Here is a 16,534-nt window from a genome sequence, read left to right as displayed (position 1 = left end):
GGTGTGGACCCATTCCTGTTGATCAAAATAGGCATTGTTTGATGGCATGTGTGGCTGTTGATACACATGTTCTGCATACTTCTGCCATCTAGTGTTGGGTCCGGAGTGTTGCAAGTGTTTATCTTCGAAGGTTTAATTTTTGAGTCACTGTATCAAGTGACTCCCTCTCGGTGATACTGCGCATGGGCATCAACTCTTCTGTTGGATTGTTTTCTCCCCGCCGTCTGGTTCGGAACATGTGTATCTTTACTCCGTCTTTCAGGTGGCTCTGGTTCAATATCTCTCTTTCTGTCTTATCTTTATTGCTGCTATTGTTTCTCAATCTTGTGTTTACATCTTTGCGTTCGTCTCCACTCGTCGGACTGGGTACCGACAACGCACCCTACTGGGCGGCATCGCCCATTTTGGTCCTATCTCACCACGCTGCACCAACCATTATGCTGAGCTGATTTTTGGGACAGAAGAGCTCATCAGTTGGAGATAGTGCACAAAACTCCAGACAACACCCGCACATCTTTTTGGATGAACACACCCAGGAGGAGCCGGAACAAGAGGAGGCCTTTTCGAGCCACAAGGTGACACCTGCGCAACCAGTGAGTACTTTGGCCCCTCCTGCCCACCCTAAGATTATTAAAAAGCCCCTTGCAGAGGTTGCCAGACAGCCAGTGCCACCAAGCCATGGCCTGATCAGAAAAAGTTGTCAGCTGCCCCGCCTTCCAGCTCTGCTTCAAAAATAACTAAGACCAAAACAACGTCTTCGACCTCTGGCATCTCAGTCTGAGACATCATTGCCCACTTGTTCCGAACTACTTCAGGTCCGGGTCAATCAGCTACCACCTCCACTTCAGTGCTGACCATATCACACCAACCAAAACCTTTGGTGCTGAAAACCACAGAGCCGAGAACATTGGCACAGAAAGACCCCAGCCAGTCTTCAGCTACGCCTTCATCTGGATGATGGACTCTCGTCAGCGCCGCCTCCATACCCAGGAGGGTATAGGGTGCATTATTGCTTCTCCCCTGTACTTTTCAAGAGGAAACTGTCCTCCCAAGAGGCTGTGGACACTTCTCCACCTCTAAAGAAGGTAAACAAGACCAAAGCTAACACCACACCTCACATGCCTTCTCCACCTCTTCCTCCTACACTGTCACCATCGCCTGCATTTCCTCCACCTCCCTCCTTATTCACCTACCTCCCCAACTGCAGGAGATTTTACACCTCAGGGATCCCCTGTATACACTGGTGAAGATTTGGTTAGGATACGGCAGGACCCATGGAACACATATGACCCTGATCCCATATTGACAAACGGTCCAGATTTGTACACCTCATGACCCTCCCCACCAGAGAAAAGTACATCCTACCAGCAGGTAGTGGCAAGGACAGGTGCCTTTCACAATGTAGGTTTACCAAGGGACCCCCATCGAACAGGACTTTCTGTTCAATACCCTTACATCTACCCATTGGGATATCCAATTTCTCCCTATGCTCCATGTCATGCTTCGTCATGCCGTCAAAGGTTTTGAAGAACCTGTGGACTCTAGGGTTATTACCTCTAGAGTAGATTAAAAAATATAAGCCTGATCCCACAGATCCCATATACATTAGGTCACACGTCCCTCCACACTCTATAGTTGCCACCACTGCACGGAAACCTGCTAATAGGCAGGCCACAGGGGACTCTTCCTCTTGTTATGGAGAGTAAAAAGATAGATGCTGCTGGGAAAAGGGTGGCTCCACAGGCAGCAAACCATTAGCGTATCGCCAATTGTCAGGCCTTACTTACCAGGTATAACAGGGCTCACTGTGATAAAATGGAGGAACTCCTCCAGTTTCTCCCAGAAGAACAATGCAAAAGAGGGCACAAAATTGTTGATGAGGGGCAAACCATTCCAGATAACTCCAAACACTGTGCCCTTCATGCCGCAGATACAGCTGCATGCTGCACTAATACCAGTGTCTTGATAAGGAGGCATGCATTGCTTTGATGCTTTGGATTTAAACCAAAGGTCCAGCAAGTTGTGCTTAACATACTCTTTGATAAGAAGCATCTTTTCGGCCCTCAAGTGGAATTCTACCCTTGAGAACCTGAAAAAAAGAGACAAAGCGAAAGCCGTGGGTGCTTTAATGTCCGTCGCACAAAGGGGCACTTCTCGTCACCACACCTTCAGAGCCGGTTACAGATCCATGACCTCAGAGGCATCTGCCTCCAAACCCAGACAGCCTTCAACCTCCTAGCCCAGAGCTTTCTTTAGGGGGTCCTACGGAGGCAATAAGAACATGGGTAGAGGTAAGAGCACTACCTCCCAAGGCTCTACCTCCACTGCTAAGCAGGACTGCCCCCTGCCCACTCCACACCTTTTGGGGGAAGACTTAACATTTTTCATCCAGAATGGGTCAACAACACCACAGACCAATTGGTCCTTTCATTTTATCCAACATGATTATTGTCTGGAGCTCATTGCTACTCCTCCAAACCTTCCCCCTCGATCTCACAGACTATCCTGTGAGCACCTCACCCTTCTCAAGCAAGGGGTTCAGTCCTTTTTTCTCAATAGGGCCATCAAGCTTGTTACTTACAAACACAGGGGATCAGAAGTATGCTCCCTATACTTCCTCATTCCTAAAAAAAGATAGCTCTCTCAGGCCTGTTCTGGACCTCTGTCTCTCGGACGCTTTTATATGGTTACTCTTCAAGACGTTATTCCATTTATACAAGGTGACTTTATGACAGGCCTGGATCTGAAGGACTCCTTCTTCCATATTCCCATCCACCCTGCACACCAAAAATACCTAAGGTTTGTGGTTGCAGGCAAACATTACCAATTCCGAAAACAACCTTTCGGGGTCACAACTGATCTGAGTCTTCACAAAATGCTTAGCAGTAGTTGCCGCTCACCTCAGAAGACAAAACATACACATGTTCCCTTACCTAGATGACTGGCTCATCAAAGCCAGCACTGTGCCAATATCACACTCAGATGACAGTGGACCTGCTTCATATGCTAGGCTTCCCAATCAACTTTGTCAGATTCCATCTACAACCTCTTCAGATACTGCCCTATCTGGGAGCTGTTCTTAATGCAGAGTTGGGGCTTGCATATCCAAATCCAGCTCAGGTTCATACTTTCAGTGTCTTCACCCCCAGGTTCAGGAGAATCGTACATACTCAGTTGTGACGACCATCATTCACATGTTAGGAATGATGGTTGTATTAATCTGCACGGACAATATGACAGCCACGTATTCCCTAAGGAAACAAAAGGGTACACAGTTGTTCCAGTTTTCACAACTCTCTCAGACAATATGGAAGTGGGCTCACCACCACCAGATACACCTGGTGGCAGAGTATCTTCCAGGGACAGACAATGACTTTGCAGACCTGCTCAGCAGATCTCAGCAATAAGTCCATGAATGGGAACTCCACCCGCAAGTTCTCCAAAAATATTTCCGAAAGTAGACACCTTCTCAGATAGATCTTTGCACCACAAAAGAAAAACGCAAATTGTCCAAGCTTTTCCACTAGGTACCCACACCCTCTATCCAAGGGCAACGCTGTATGGATGAACTGGTCAGGGATATTTGCTTACACTTTTCCACCTCTCCCTCTCATTCCATTTCTGGGTCAGAGGAAGAGGCAGACATCTCACCATGATCCTTATAGCTCCCACTTGGGCGTGTGGTCCATGGTTCACAGCACTTCCAACCTCTCAGTAGTTCACCACGAGAAGCTCCCTAACAGGCCTGACTGTCTCACTCAAAATCAAGAACAGATCAGACATCCAGACCCTAAGCCACTCCACCTTGCGATATGGCTCATGAAGTCATGGAGTTTGGTTACTTAGGATTGCCTGCAGAATGTATGGACATTCTTAGGGAAGCTCATAGACCCACAACCAGAGCATGTTATGCTGCAAAATGGAAAAGTTTTGTATGCTACTGCAAACCCAAACGTATAAATTCCATTACAGCTACTGTCCAGGACATTATTTATTTGCTTCATTTATAGAAAGCAAATGTTCGATGGCATATGTTGCTGCAGATACACATGTTTGGCACAGTCCGCTGCCTGGTGTTGGGCTCTGAGTATTACAAGTTGTTTTTCTTCGAAGAAGTCTTTTTGGTCACGGGACCGAAGGACTCCTCCCTCCTCGGCTCCATTGCGCATGGGCGTCGACTCCATCTTAGATTGTTTTTTTCCGCTGTCTGGTTCGGACGTATTCCTTTTCGCTCCGTGTTTCGGTTCGGAAAGTTAGTCAGAATCTCGGAAGAAAGCGTCGGTATTGTTCCGTTCGGTATCGGGATAGTTAGGTACATCGACACTGATCATCGGAAGACTTTGGGGTAGTTTCGATCCCCCACCGGGGCCTGGTCGGCCCGACCGCGTGCGACATCGAAGCCGATGGAACGGACCCCGTTTCGTTTCTGCCCAAAATGTCACAGTAAGTATCCTTATACAGATCAGCACTTGGTCTGTAACTTGTGCTTGTCCCCCGAGCACAAGGAGGATACCTGTGAAGCCTGTCGAGCCTTCCGGTCCAGAAAAACACTCCGGGACCGAAGAGCCAGGCGTCAACAAATGGCGTCCACGTCAACAAAACAACGTTTCGACGAGGAAGAGGAAACATTCTCGGTTCCGGAATCAGAATCCGGAGACTCCGACGTCGAACAACAGCAACAAACTGTGAGTAAGACGTCGAAAAGTAAATCCATCGACAAACCGAAAGCCCAGGGGACGCCACTGCCAACAGGCCATGGCTCGACCCATAAAACAGGCGACCCGTCGAAGGCGCCGAAAAAGGGCACGCCCATAGCGAAGACACCCGACTCCGGTCGAGGGACTGCCATGGAGCAACCTCGGAGCCGAGAAAGCGGCTCCGAGAGACAAAAACAAGATACCGGCACCGAAAAACATCGGCACCGAGAATCCATGCCGAAAGGAACAAAAATTCTGTCGGTGCCGAAACCGAAAAAAGATTCTCTCTCGGCGCCGAAAAATACCACACCTTCATCCTACTCAGAGGAACAAGGAATAAGTGGCCAAATGCACAGATTTGGACAAGAGCTCCAAAGTGTAGAATCGGACTACACACAAAAGAGACTGTACATCCAGCACGACACAGGGAAGATATCAACCCTTCCCCCAATCATGAGAAAAAGAAGGATCGAACTTCCAAAGGATGACGCACAACCACAAGCCAAAGTGGTTAAAAAAGTCACGCCTCCGCCCTCTCCACCACAGGCATCGCCGGCACAAACACCGCCACAAATGCACTCACCAGCGCAAACTACCATAAGTCATGACGATCAGGATCAAGACGCTTGGGACCTGTATGACACCCCAGTGCCGGACAATGATCCCGAGTCATACCCCACAAAGCCGTCACCGCCAGAGGACAGTACCTCATACTCGCAACTGGTGGCTAGGGCAGCAGAATTCCACAATGTCCAACTGCATTCCGATCCTATAGAGGATGATTTTTTATTTAACACCCTCTCGGCTACACACAGCCAATATCAATGTCTCCCAATGCTACCAGGGATGTTACGGCACGCAAAACAAATTTTTGAAGAGCCCGTAAAATCAAGAGCCATCACCCCAAGGGTGGATAAGAAATACAAACCACCACCCACAGACCCAGTGTTTATTACTTCGCAGTTACCACCTGACTCCGTGGTAGTAGGGGCAGCTCGCAAGAGAGCAAACTCACATACATCTGGCGACGCCCCACCTCCGGACAAAGAAAGCCGGAAATTTGATGCGGCAGGGAAAAGAGTAGCATCACAGGCAGCCAACCAGTGGCGCATCGCAAATTCACAAGCGCTGCTGGCCAGATATGACCGAGCACACTGGGACGAGATGCAACTTCTCGTAGACCATCTTCCCCAGGAATACCAAAAAAGGGCGCAGCAAATAGTGGAAGAGGGACAAACGATCTCAAACAATCAAATCCGCTCTTCACTAGACGCAGCCGATACTGCAGCAAGAACAGTCAACACTGCTGTCACCATAAGGAGACACGCTTGGCTACGCACTTCAGGCTTCAAACCTGAAATCCAGCAGGCTGTCCTTAATATGCCCTTCAACGAGAAACAACTTTTTGGCTCTGAAGTGGATACAGCCATTGAAAAACTTAAAAAGGACACAGACACGGCCAAGGCCATGGGCGCACTCTACTCCCCGCAGAGCAGAGGCTCTTTCAGAAAAACTCCATTTAGAGGGGGGTTTCGTGGCCAACCCACAGACACCACCAGCCAACAAACAAGAACCACACCATATCAGGGTTCCTTCCAAAGGGGAGGTTTCAGGGGATATCGGGGGGGTCAATTCCCAAGGAGTAGGGGAAGATTCCAGACTCCAAAAACACCTCCACCTAAACAGTGACTTTCAAGTCACGCAACCCCTTCACTCAACACCAGTGGGGGGAAGACTAAGCCAATTCTACCAATCTTGGCAACAGATTACAACAGACAATTGGGTATTAGCAATAATCCAACATGGCTATTGCATAGAATTCCACAACTTCCCACCAAACATCCCCCCCAAAACACGCAAAATGTCACCACAACATTTAGAACTTTTAGGACTAGAAGTTCAAGCACTACTGCAAAAGGATGCAATAGAGTTAGTACCAGTACAACAAAAAAACACAGGAGTTTACTCCCTGTACTTTCTAATTCCAAAAAAAGACAAAACATTAAGACCAATATTAGATCTCAGGACACTAAATACCTACATCATATCGGACCATTTTCACATGGTCACACTACAAGACATCATTCCACTGCTCAAACAGCAAGATTACATGACCACATTAGACCTAAAGGATGCGTACTTTCATATACCAATACACCCTTCTCACAGAAAGTACCTACGGTTCGTATTCAAAGGAATACATTACCAATTCAAAGTGTTGCCATTCGGAATAACAACTGCACCAAGAGTGTTCACAAAATGTCTAGCAGTAGTAGCAGCACACATCAGGAGACAACAGATACATGTGTTCCCTTACCTAGACGATTGGCTAATCAAGACCAACACAGTAAAAAAATGCGCAAACGACACCACATTTGTCATACAAACCCTTCACAAACTGGGGTTTTCCATCAACTATACAAAATCACACCTAGAACAGTGTCAAACACAACAATATCTAGGAGCAACCATCAACACATCAAAAGGAATTGCCACTCCAAGTCCACAAAGAGTGCAGGGATTCCACAAGGTAATAAGTGCTATGTTTCCAAACCAAAAGATACAAGCAAAACATGTGCTAAAACTTCTAGGCATGATGTCATCATGCATAGCCATTGTCCCAAACGCAAGACTACACATGCGACCCTTACAACAGTGTCTAGCATCACAATGGTCACAGGCACAGGGTCAACTTCAAAATCTGGTGTTGGTAGACCGCCAAACATACCTCTCGCTTCTATGGTGGAACAGCAAAAATTTAAACAAAGGGCGGACATTTCAGGACCCAGTGCCTCAATACGTTATAACAACAGATGCTTCCATGACAGGGTGGGGAGCACACCTCAATCACCACAGCATTCAAGGACAATGGGATATACACGAAACAAAATTTCATATCAATTACCTAGAACTGTTAGCAGTATTTCTAGCGTTAAAAGCCTTCCAACCCATAATAACACACAAATACATTCTTGTCAAAACAGACAACATGACAACAATGTATTATTTAAACAAACAAGGAGGAACACACTCAACACAATTGTGCCTCCTAACACAAAGAATTTGGCAGTGGGCGATTCACAACAACATTCGCCTAATAGCACAATTTATTCCATGAATACAAAACCAACTAGCAGACAACCTTTCGCGAGACCACCAACAAGTCCACGAATGGGAAATTCACCCCCAAGTTCTGAACAAGTACTTTCAAATTTGGGGAACACCCCAGATAGATTTGTTCGCAACAAAAGAAAACTCAAAATGCCAAAACTTCGCATCCAGGTACCCACACCGCGAATCACAAGGCAATGCTCTATGGATGAGTTGGTCAGGGATATTTGCGTACGCTTTTCCCCCTCTCCCTCTCCTTCCATATCTAGTAAACAAGTTGAGTCAAAACCAACTCAAACTCATACTGATAGCACCCACATGGGCAAGACAACCTTGGTATACAACTCTACTAGACCTTTCACTAGTACCGCATGTCAAACTACCCAACAGGCCAGATCTGTTAACACAACACAAACAATAGATCAGGCATCCAAACCCAGCATCATTGAATCTGGCAATTTGGCTCCTGAAATCCTAGAATTCGGACACTTAGACCTCACACAAGAATGCATGGAGGTCATAAAACAAGCTAGAAAACCTTCCACTAGACACTGCTATGCATCTAAGTGGAAAAGATTTGTTTACTACTGCCATGCCAATCAAATACAACCATTACATGCCTCTACTAAAGACATAGTAGGATACTTACTACATTTGCAAAAAGCAAATCTCGCTTTTTCATCTATAAAAATACACCTCGCAGCAATATCTGCTTACTTACAAACTACTCATTCATCGTCTCTATTTAGAATACCAGTTATTAAAGCATTCATGGAAGGGCTAAAAAGAATTATACCACCAAGAACACCACCAGTTCCTTCATGGAATCTTAACATCGTCTTAACAAGACTCATGGGTCCACCTTTCAAACCCATGCATTCCTGTGAAATGCAATATCTAACCTGGAAGGTCGCATTTCTCATTGCAATCACATCCCTCAGAAGAGTAAGTGAAATACAGGCATTTACCATACAAGAACCATTTATTCAAATACACAACAATAAAATAGTTCTAAGAACAAATCCAAAATTTCTGCCAAAAGTAATCTCACCATTCCATTTAAATCAAACAGTAGAATTGCCAGTGTTCTTCCCACAACCAAATTCTGTGGCTGAAAGGGCACTACATACATTAGACATCAAAAGAGCACTAATGTATTACATTGACAGAACAAAGCTAATCAGGAAAACAAAACAACTGTTCATAGCTTTTCAAAAACCACACATAGGAAATCCAATCTCTAAACAAGGCATTGCTAGATGGATAGTCAGATGCATTCAAACATGCTATCTTAAAGCCAAAAGAGAATTGCCTATTACACCAAAGGCACACTCAACCAGAAAGAAAGGTGCTACAATGGCCTTTCTAGGAAACATTCCTATGAGCGAAATATGTAAGGCTGCAACCTGGTCTACGCCTCATACGTTTACTAAACACTACTGTGTAGACGTACTAAATGCACAACAAGCTACAGTGGGCCAAGCTGTACTAAGAACATTATTCCAAACTACTTCAACTCCTACAGGCTAAACCACCGCTTTTAGGGGAGGTAACTGCTTTATAGTCTATGCCAAACATGTGTATCTGCAGCAACATATGCCATCAAACTGAAAATGTCACTTACCCAGTGTACATCTGTTCGTGGCATTAGTCGCTGCAGATTCACATGTACCCTCCCACCTCCCTGGGAAGCCTGTAGCCGTTTAGAAGTAGATCATAAATCTTAAACATCTGAACATTTGTAAATAATTATTAGAAACTCTTAACGTACATACATATTCACTCCATTGCATGGGCACTATTTATACCAAACAACTCCATCCTCACCCTCTGCGGGGAAAACAATCTAAGATGGAGTCGACGCCCATGCGCAATGGAGCCGAGGAGGGAGGAGTCCTTCGGTCCCGTGACCAAAAAGACTTCTTCGAAGAAAAACAACTTGTAATACTCCGAGCCCAACACCAGGCAGCGGACTGTGCCAAACATGTGAATCTGCAGCGACTAATGCCACGAACAGATGTACACTGGGTAAGTGACATTTTCATTAGCTTACACTTCCATTCGTTTACATCTCGCAGCTATAGCTGCATATCTACAGAATAGACAACATACTTCTTTGTTCAGAATCACAGTCATTGTAGCTTTCATGGAAGGACTTAAATAGGTTATTCCACTTGGAGTGCCTCCTGTACCGTCCTGGAACCTCAATATTGTGCTTACCAGGCTCATGGGCTCTCGTTTTGAGCCACTTCATTCATGCCCTCTTCAGTATCTTTCTTGGAAAGTAGCGTTATTAGTAGCTATCATATCAGTGAGATGTGTTAGTGAGCTTCAGGCCCTAACCTTGGATGAACCTTTTCTTCCAAATTCACAGAGACAAGGTGGTCCATTCCACAAACCTGAAGCTCCTTCCATAAGTGGTTTTCAAATTCCATTTTAACCAATCCATTGAGCTACCATTCCAACTCAGTTGCAGAAAGAGCTCTCCACATTCGAGATGTTAAATGATCACTTATGTTTTACATTGACATAACCAAACAAAAACTAAACAGCTCCTTGTAGCCTTTTAACTTCTTCACAAAGGCAGACCAATATCCAAAAACAGCATTGTTAGGTGGATAGTAACGTGTATACAAACTTGCTATGCTAAAGCAAAGAGACAGATACCTGTTATTCTTAAAGCAGATTCTACTAGGAAAAAAGGAGCCACTGTGGCATTCCTTGGAAACATACCTATAGCTGACATTTGTAAAGCAGCTACATGGGCTACACTACATACATTTACAGAGCATTAATGTGTGGTTGTACTAGTACATCCAAGCCAGTGTAGGTTAAGCTGTGCTACAAACACTTTTCCCGTCAACTGCAACTCCCACAGGCTAGCCACTTTTTTTTTATGAAGAAACTGCTTTACAGTCTGTGCAGAACATGTGTATCTACAGCCACATTTGCCATTGAACGTAAAATGTTACTTACCCAGTAAGCATCTGTTCGTGGCATGTAGTGTTGTAGACTCACATGCACCGTCCCTCCTTCCCGGACGCCTGCAGCTGTTCCTGTTACTTTATATTTGTATAGACTTATACATATGTAGTTACATTTGCAGAGACATCTCTTTCTCTATACTTTCTCTACACTCCTTTTCTCACCCGCCTGTGTGAAAACAATCAAACAAATGAGTCCCATGTGCATTGTCGCCAAGAAGGAGTCACTTGATCCAGTGACTCGAAAATGCTTCTTCAAAGAAAAAAAAATTGCAACACTCCGAACTCAACACTAGATAACAGAAGTATGCAGAGCATGTGAATCTCCAGCAGTACGTGCCACAAACCAATGCTTACTGGGTAAGTAACATTTTCCTCAAAACTTTGTCTGCACACTATAATCCTAGCATTTTTGCACTGTTTTTTTATCTTATTTACATCTATTTCCTCATTCCTGTCCATATGATTACTTTCCTTTCTTCTGAGTAACTGAAAATGATGAAACTCCTTAATAGTTAGCATGAAGATCAGCAAAGTAGATGCCAATACCACATGATTGTCCTAATCATTTTGGCCCTGGAGATATCATGCTTCATCTTTAAGGTAATGACGGGGGCTGGTAGGGACCATTTCTACTTTAGGACGCCAGATGGCCTATTGGAAGGCTATAAAAGTAGTTTTCTTCTCTCTGAACGTTTATTTATTGATGGCCTTGTGAAATAATGAATATGTACTTTGAAGTTGTTGAGTAGAACATTTCATTAGTCATTCCTTTTTCTTCCTATCCCTTCTAGCCTTCACACAGCGATAAAGCAGCCAATTCTGAAGTCTTAAAATGGATGAATGAGTTGTCGAAGTTCCGTAAGCAACTTAAAGGTATGTAGGACGTATATATTTGTTTAAGAATTGTTCATTTCCACTGTATCTACATTCCATTGGTATTGTTTAACTTAAATGCTTAAAATACATACTGTACATATACATTACATCTTGGCTCATAGTTATAAATATATGTCCACTTTTTAAGTGGTTGTCCAGGGAGAAACAACTAAAAGATTAAGTTTAAACTGTAATAGACCCTTGACAAAAACACCACCTTGAAATTATTTCAGTGAGAAGTCATGCTAACCCGTTCCTAACCTCAGTCACTTGTATTCCAGTTTATTTGTACTACTACTGGGAAGCTCCCATCCCCAAGATGCAAGGCGTATACAATAATAGTTTGTTCTGTGCACCTGCCAAGATCTGGATGTAGACAGTTTTTTGTATAGATTGTCTTTTATGTTATAGCACTTATAACACTGTACTCAGTTCTTGACTGTTCTCTGCTCCACCAGAGTCAAAATTGAAGATCTCTGAAGAGGACGTGGTTCCCCAGGTGCGCCAACGGAGCAACACACTCCCAAAGAGTTTTTTCTCACAGCTGGAAGAGGACCGAAAGCAAGAGGCACTCGATAAAGTTGCAAAGCCGACAATAGAGGAGACGCTGGAGTCGATCCAAAAAAAGCTGCAGGAAAAGAGGGCTGAGACTAACCGGTCAGACGACATCAAGGTAATAACTTGAAGAGCAGACTTTGAAGTATTTGTGATCCAAACCATAGCCTGACAGTTCCATTCTCATTGTCATCAAGTGTGCCTATTACAACTGTGATGTGATGGCACAAGAAAACAATAAAGTTATACATTTAAGAACAACCTAGTGTGTCAGTGAGCCAGGAATTTTCAAATATGAAAAGCTTCAAATAAAAGGGGTGAATTAAATAAGAAATTAACATATTTGATAAATTCAGAAAATGAGTGCATAAATAATCTTTACGTCCTCTTTTTACTCCATGTACATTTGTTTAATTTTGCTTTAAAGGGATACCTGTTAATGCAGAAATAAATGTTGCCTGAAACAGTTCTACTTATAATTTAAAATTAAAAAAGAAAATAAAGATCCCCATTGCTGCCTTTCTACTGCTAGAAATATTGTCCATTAGAGAGACATACTGATTTCAACTCATTTCCTGAGTAGTAGATCCTAAGCGAACAGTTTTTCCCATTGTCTGCCATGCCTCAGGTGGCTTTACTCTTTCATATTGTAGGATGCTGGCTATCTATGTAGTGTAGCAATGTAACAGGACACTATGCAGATTGTCCAGGGCGACCACTACTGGCTGACTGGGGTTAAAATAATTACCTTAAAAGACCTCTTGTGGCATTGCGGGTGAGCAGTTAGGCTTATTAGATGACAGTGTTAGGCATTTATCTCGCACACACAGCGAGACACACACTCAATAAATAAATCCAACACCTTAGGTTCTCTTCTCCTTGGGCCAGGGTGGCCGGATGCAGAGGTGTCCTGAGGCATCAGGTTTCTGTCACCGTGGCACTCACAGTTAAGGGTGGGACTGCAGAAAGATGCTGCAGGCAGAAACTGGGAGTCCAGCCTTGCCAAACCCAAGAATGGGCACCGCTCCAGAGGGACACTGGACTCTGGGCCCCATCAACTCCCCCGGACTCGGGCTGTGGGGTCCTGGTGCAAAGGTGCTTTGAGGCATCAGGTCGCAGAGGTCAGAGACTGGCTCTGGGTCTTGGTAACCTGGTGAAACGGAGAAACGGGGCAGTGAAGCCACTCTCCTGAATGACCTTGTGGATCCTGACGTCCCTCAACGGTAGATCTGCTTTGGTGCTTCTGGAGTACGGATTGAGCCACCAACAAGCTTTGGTTGCTGCAAGGGGTCCAGTACCCCAGGAAGGGTCAGCTTCTCTCGACTCCAGCAAAGCGATGGGGCTGACCTCTTGGGCTCCAAAAGTCTTCTCCTAGCTCATTGGTCCCTTGGGGCAGAGTACCGGCTTTGCAAACGGTGTCTGCAAATGTAGGGAAGAAGCTCCTCTGCTCCAAAGGAGCTCTCTTCCCGATTGTTGAGGTGCTTGGCAGTCCTCCAAGGGTTTTGGGGATGGTGTCCAGCTTTTGGTGAGGTTGGTCCCGCGATTGTCGAAGCACTAGCACCCTGGTGGTCTTTTGTGGCAATCTTTGGTGCAGGTCTTCTGTTCTCGCTCTCCTTGGGCCATCCTAAATCTTCCTCGGTTCCCAATAGTCGAGTCTTAACGTGGCCTTGATCTCAGACTTATTCTGCTTCCCTGGTGTCAGGGGGTCTCCTTAAAACTCAATTCAGGGGTATAAAGGGGAGTAGAGGGTAGTACCCAATGTGCTACTTACCCTGGGGTCCCTACACTCCCTAGATGACGACTTCCTGTGGGGAGTCGGCATCATCCTGCTCCGGAATTCCTAATTCTACCACACACAAGATGGTGGAATTCTTAATTTTGTGTTCACTTTAGGCTGCCCCTCTCTAGGGGTGTGTCCAGCCTGCAAGTGCAACACGCCTCCTGACTAATTTTTCACTAATCCTGGTGCCAGATGGGCCTCAGGGCAGGGGCTCAGCTCTCCCCGCTCGAGGAAGGCTGAGGGTTGCATACCAAAGGCGGAAGGGCCTATGAAGTCCTAGGTCTTGGTAAGCAGAACTGCTAGCCATCCTGTTGACAGAGATGATAGCACCTCCTGCCAAAGCTGGCACTGTTTCTGATCTCTGAGAGATGAGAAAAGGCTTTCACCTCCAGGGGGTCAGAAACTCGTCTATGGTGGCAGGCTGGCTAAAACCAGTCAGCTCACCAGTAGTTGGTAAGTTTTCAGGGAGGGGTGGGGGTCTCCTCTAATGAATCCAATACTAGCATCAGCATGGATTTATTCGGACTAGGTGTTTGATATCAAGCATCGCTATTGTCCATGCAGCCATATTGTAACTGGGTCACTCGTGTTAAGCAGTGTCCAGTACATGCTTTAAGATGGCTGCCCAGTCACATACAATATCTAGTAATAGAACTAGACACCACAGAGGCATATCTGCACATGCAGATATGCCCTCACATGTATTATAACGCACCCTGCCTTAGGGCTCTCAAGGCCCTCCTCCAGCTTAGATGCAGCTCACTAAGGGTTTGCACCCTGACACACAGTCTGCAATGGCAGGCTGTGTGCAATATGTGTGTGGGTCCTTTAAGGTGGCATAAGTTAGGCTGCAGCCCTTAGCAGCCCTCTTTAGTACCTATACCCTAGAAACCAAGGGTACAATTTACTAGGGACTTACAGGGGTGTGCTAAAGTCCTGTGCCAGTTGTAAGCCATTAGACATACTTTACTTTTAAAGAAGATGCACTGGCAGCAGGCCTCAGTGCACTGTCTGAATCAAAAATCAACATTTAGTAGTTCTAAAAGGAGGCAATAAGTTGGGGGCAGCTTCAAAGAAGCCCAGTTTCCTACAATAGTAATATTGGGTTCGATGGCATCTGTCGCTGTAGATACGCATGTTCTGCAATAGCTCGCCATCTGGTGTTGGGCCGGAGTGTTACAAGTTGTTTTTCTTCGAAGAAGTCTTTCGAGTCACGGGACCGAGTGACTCCTCCTTTTGTCTCCATTGCGCATGGGCGTCGACTCCATCTTCGATTGTTTTTTTTTCCGCCATCGGGTTCGGACGTGTTCCTGTCGCTCCGAGTTTCGGAACGGAAGATTAGCTAATTTCTGAAGATTTTCGTCGGTATTGTTGCGTTCGGGATCGGCGTACTTAGATTCCACACCGCATCGAAGATCGAAGAGCTCCGGTGCCCTTCGGGGTAGTTTTTCGATCCTCCGTCGGGGCCTGGTCGGCCCGACCGCGTGCTGAAGAACGCCGATGGAACGGACCCCGTTCCGTTTCTGCCCCAAATGCCACAATAAATACCCCTACACAGACCAACACTTGGTCTGCAACCTGTGCCTGTCACCTGAGCACAGCGAAGACACCTGCGAGGCCTGTCGTGCGTTCCGGTCCCGAAAAACACTCCGAGACCGTCGAGCCAGAAGACTGCAGATGGCGCCCGCACCGACAGCCCAACGGGAGTTCGAGGAACAGGAAGAGGAAGGTACCTTCTCGATCCAAGACTCAGACTCCGAAGGATTCGACGATACACAAACCGTGAGTAAGACGTCGAAATCCACTCAGAGGAACATTTACAAGGCCCAGGGGACGCCACTGCCACCAGGCCATGGCTCGACCCATAAATTCGGTGACCGACCGTCGGCACCGAAAAAGGCCCAAACAGTGCCGAGATCGTCCGACTCCGGTCGAGACACCGGCACGCAGCCTTCTCGGGACCGAGAAAGTGCTGGAGACAAGCCTCGACACCGAGATGCCGGTGTGGACACGGCTCGACGCCGAGACAGCGGCACCGAAACAGATCGACGCCGAGAGGTTTCGGCCCCGAAAAAGAAAAAAGTCACCTCGGAGCCGAAAAAACACGCAGACAGGGTTTCGATGCCGAAACAAACTGCAAGCGACCCAGCTTCAGGCTCTTATACAGAAGAGCACTCGCTAACCTCCCAAATGCAAAAGCATAGGTTTGAGGAAGAGCTACAAGCAACTGATGTGGACCATACGCAAAAGCGTATATTCATACAGCAGGGGACAGGAAAAATAAGCACCCTTCCCCCCATTAGGAGAAAGAGAAGGTTGGAGTTCCAGACGAAACAGACACCACAACCAAAAGTGGTGAAAAGAGTTACCCCACCACCCTCTCCTCCGCCCGTGATTAACGTCACACCAGCACAAACTCCATCACACTCCCCAGCTCACACCACCATGAGCCAGGGTGACCAAGATCAGGACGCATGGGACCTATACGACGCCCCAGTGTCAGATAACAGTCCGGAGGCATACCCTAC

At 46.0% G+C, this 16,534-nt stretch overlaps 1 protein-coding gene across 6 annotated transcripts in view; it reads left to right on the top strand.

Moving 5' to 3' along the window:
* Positions 1-16,534, top strand: part of FAM13A (family with sequence similarity 13 member A) — an 848,928-nt gene that overhangs the window by 683,155 nt on the left and 149,239 nt on the right. For all 6 annotated transcript variants that reach the window (XM_069230260.1, XM_069230261.1, XM_069230259.1 and 3 more), the window contains 2 exons: positions 11,587-11,668; positions 12,130-12,344. In XM_069230260.1, the coding sequence (XP_069086361.1) occupies positions 11,587-11,668; positions 12,130-12,344 (297 nt within the window). The remainder of the gene's footprint in view (positions 1-11,586; positions 11,669-12,129; positions 12,345-16,534) is intronic.

Source organism: Pleurodeles waltl, chromosome 1_1, assembly GCF_031143425.1.
Source record: "Pleurodeles waltl isolate 20211129_DDA chromosome 1_1, aPleWal1.hap1.20221129, whole genome shotgun sequence".
Classification (NCBI taxonomy): domain Eukaryota; kingdom Metazoa; phylum Chordata; class Amphibia; order Caudata; family Salamandridae; genus Pleurodeles; species Pleurodeles waltl.
The sequence above is the reverse complement of the archived record's forward strand: the minus strand, read 5'-3'. Positions and strand labels throughout refer to the sequence as shown.